The 3,364-nt window shown below is 65.9% G+C and overlaps 1 protein-coding gene across 1 annotated transcript; it reads right to left on the reverse strand.

The window, feature by feature from the left end:
* Positions 1 to 831: 831 nt before the first annotated feature.
* RIOX1 (ribosomal oxygenase 1) lies at positions 832 to 3,070 on the reverse strand. Its single transcript, XM_010208323.2, has one exon. The coding sequence runs from the start codon at positions 3,044 to 3,046 to the stop codon at positions 878 to 880; it is 2,169 nt and encodes a 722-aa protein (XP_010206625.2). The 5' UTR covers positions 3,047 to 3,070; the 3' UTR covers positions 832 to 877.
* Positions 3,071 to 3,364: the final 294 nt, after the last annotated feature.

The raw sequence follows: 3,364 nt of genomic DNA on the forward strand, positions 1-3,364 counted from the left end.
CGCCGGGGCCGGGGCGGGCGGCTCGGCCGGAACGCCCCGGCGGGGAGGAGCTCGGTCCCCTGCTCCCCTCAGCTCCCCGGCCGCGGGAGAGCGCTCTGACAACCGCTCTTCTGACCCGTCCTGGCCCCCGTGAGCCGTCCCCCCACGCTCCCGAGGGACGGGCGCTGGCTGTGGGCGAGGGGATGTGTGGGTCAGGCAGGGGAGATCTGCAGTGCTGGAGGGCATTACAAAAGGATGCAGTATTGCTATTGCAGGTGTAGTTGTAGCATTATTGTGCATTCCGCATTCTGTTGTGATGAATTCAAACGTGCATGGAAAATGCCTTCCTATTCTTACATAGGGAACAAAGCACGAAGCAGAGAAATTGCTTTCTTAATAGCCGCTGAAGCATTACGCTGCCTTAAAAAGCAAAGGCCAAGCTGAGGAGGATTTGTGCTGTCTTTGGTTATTAATGTGCTTCAAACAGACGTGAGGATGCTTATGGCCGATGCAGAAAGTGTTGCATGAGTTGCTGGTGCAGCTCAAAGAGTACTTTCCCCAGTAGGGCAGGCTGCTTTAAAACACTGCGTAACATGCAAGATGATTTACAGCTCCCCAAAGTTCCCTAGGGTGTAGTAACGTGGCTGGAGGAAGGAAAAAAGAATAGTAAAATTAGACACTTTCCTTCTCTAGTCACTCTGTCGAGCAGAATCATTCCTAGAGCACTTGTTTTCATCTGAACGTTTGACTTTTCTCCCCATGCCAAAGCCCCTCTGCCCCAAGATGAGACACCGTGACCCAGGCTGCAGATTCACACCTTGCAGCTGTCAAAGGCCAGAACAAGATACAACATTTTCCAAACAAACCTGTGTTTATTCTGTTAAAAAAAACCCCCATATTACACTTGCACCAGAGGCTTCTTTGTAGTCAGAATGCCCTTCTCAAACAGGAGCGTGGCTAGAGAAATCTTGTCCTCCAGGGTTTCACACGGAAGGGCATCCACACGGACATGGTTTGGATAGGACGACAGCAGGAACTCGATACTGTCCGTGTACTCAGCATCTATCTCCAGGAACTTGGGTTCTTCCTTGTGATACACTCTGGAGTTTTCTGTCGTGTAATACAGCATCACACCCGCTTCTTCGTTACACAATCTGACGACGCCATGGCGGAGGAGACGGACTTCGGTGTCTTTCGTCATGGGTATGTCAATGTGGCGGGGGCCTCCGTCCTGCCACCGTGCCGGGAAGCCGTACACGCTCCGCGCCTCTTCGCTCTGCGTGAGCGCCGGCGGGAGGCAGTCGTGGAGAAACGACTTGGCTCTCTGATCCACGGCAGCATCAATGGGGGCATAGTCCACAAGTTTCCTGATCAGGCTCTGCACCTTCTCCACAAAGGCCGTTCGGCGAGCGTCGACCGCGTCTGCGTTGGCGATCCCCATGTACGCCAGGCAGCCCACGGGAAGCCCTTGCCGGTACTCCAAGTCCTCCTCCATGGCCATCTGCAGGGCAGCTGGCAGGAGCTTCTCCAGGAGGTGTCCCCAGGAGTTCCTCTGGTAGGAGGACACGGTGATGTGGAGCGAGTGCGCGTCGGGGAGACAGTCCCCCTGGTGAATGAAGCCACGGGGGAAGTACAGCAGGTCCCCGGCCTCCAGCACCGTCTCCAGCATGGGCTCGCCGAGCTCGGCTTGCGTCAGGTTTGCGCTGGAGAACTGGGGCAGCACCTCGGCGTCTGTCCGGGGTCTGTAGACACGCCAGTGCTTCTTCCCCTCCAGCTGCAGCACAAACGCCTCGATGTCATCATAGTGGGGGGCAAAGCCCTGTGTCCCCGGCGGCGTGAGGTACGTGTTGGCCCCCGCCATGCTGCCAAAATGCTCCTGCAGGATGGAGAGGAAGTTCCAGACGGTGGGAGAGAAGGTCTGGGGGCTGAGGAGCCGCAGGGAGCAGCCGTTCTGGTAGAAGTCCCAGACAACGGCAGGCAGGGCCCGTCCGGACGGGTTGTGGGTCTCCCGCACCCCCTCGGCGTAGCTGGTCACGTCCAGGTGGGTGCCGAAGTGCACCTCGCCGCTCCGCAGGGCCGCGTCGAAGTCGGCGGTGGAGAACAGCCCCGCGTAGTACCCGGGGTCACCCCGCCGCAGCAGCAGCGGCGCCCGCTCCCAGTGCCGGCCCAGGAACTCCGCCGGCGCCACCGGGGCCACCAGCCACCCGAACAGCTCGGCTGCGCGCTGCCGGCTGTCCTCCAGCCGGCCCAGCCGCCGCAGCAGCCCCGACACGCCGCTGCCGCCGCCCGGCCTCGCCGCGGGGCCGCCCCGCCGCTTCGCTTCGGGGCTGCGGGACTCGGCGGCGGCTGGCGGCGGGGCCTCCGGCTCCGGGCCGCGCTTCGGCGGAGCCCCGGCCCGCTCCACGCGGCTGCGGGACTCAGCAGCGGCTGGCGGCGGAGCCTCGGCCCGCTCCACGCGGCTGCGGGGCTCGGCGGCGGCTGGCGGCGGAGCCTCGGCCCGCTCCACGCGGCTGCGGGGCTCGGCGGCGGCTGGTGGCGGAGCCTCGGCCCGCTCCACGCGGCTGCGGGGCTGGGCGGCGGCTGGTGGCGGAGCCTCGGCCCGCTCCACGCGGCTGCGGGGCTCGGCGGCGGCTGGTGGCGGAGCCTCGGCCCGCTCCACGCGGCTGCGGGACTCAGCAGCGGCTGGTGGCGGAGCCTCGGCCCGCTCCACGCGGCTGCGGGGCTCAGCGGCGGCTGGCGGCGGGGCCTCGGCCCGCTCCACGCGGCTGCGGGGCTGGGCGGCGGCTGGCGGCGGAACCTCGGCCCGCTCCACGCGGCTGCGGGGCTGGGCGGCGGCTGGCGGCGGCTGCGGGTTGCCGCGTCCCGCCCTGCTGCGCTTCGGCCGTGCCTTGGCCTTCCTGCCCCCGGCGAGCAGCAGCGTCCCGCGACGGCGGCGGCGTCGCTCCAGCCGCCCGGCCCCGTCCCCAGCGTCGTCCCCGGCGTCGTCCCCCGCCGCCGCCACCCGGCGGTACACGCAGAGCGCCGAGAGCTGCCCCAGCCGCCGCGCTCCCACGCCGCCCGCCGCCATGGCCGCCCGCCTGCTCCGCCCCGCCCCGCCCCGCCCCGCGCCGCTTCCGCCGGGGTCAGGGCGTGCGGGGGCCGCCGGGAGCGGCCCGGACGCGGCCGGTGGGGCGGTGGGAACCGCGGGGAAGGCTCCCGCGGCTGCCCAGTCGTGTGCTTGTGCTGCAGAACGAAAAGGAGTGTCTTCTCTTGTACCAGAAGTGCCGCTCAAAACACACCTGGCTTGTTCCCTTCGCCCATCGCCCCGAAAATGAGAAGCTTTTCCTCTGGGGATTGAGGTCCACAGGCTGGTCCCTGGCTGGAAAGCTTCGTTCTGCACTTGCAG

The sequence above is a fragment of the Colius striatus genome, chromosome 6 (assembly GCF_028858725.1).
Source record: "Colius striatus isolate bColStr4 chromosome 6, bColStr4.1.hap1, whole genome shotgun sequence".
NCBI classification, from domain to species: Eukaryota; Metazoa; Chordata; class Aves; order Coliiformes; family Coliidae; genus Colius; species Colius striatus.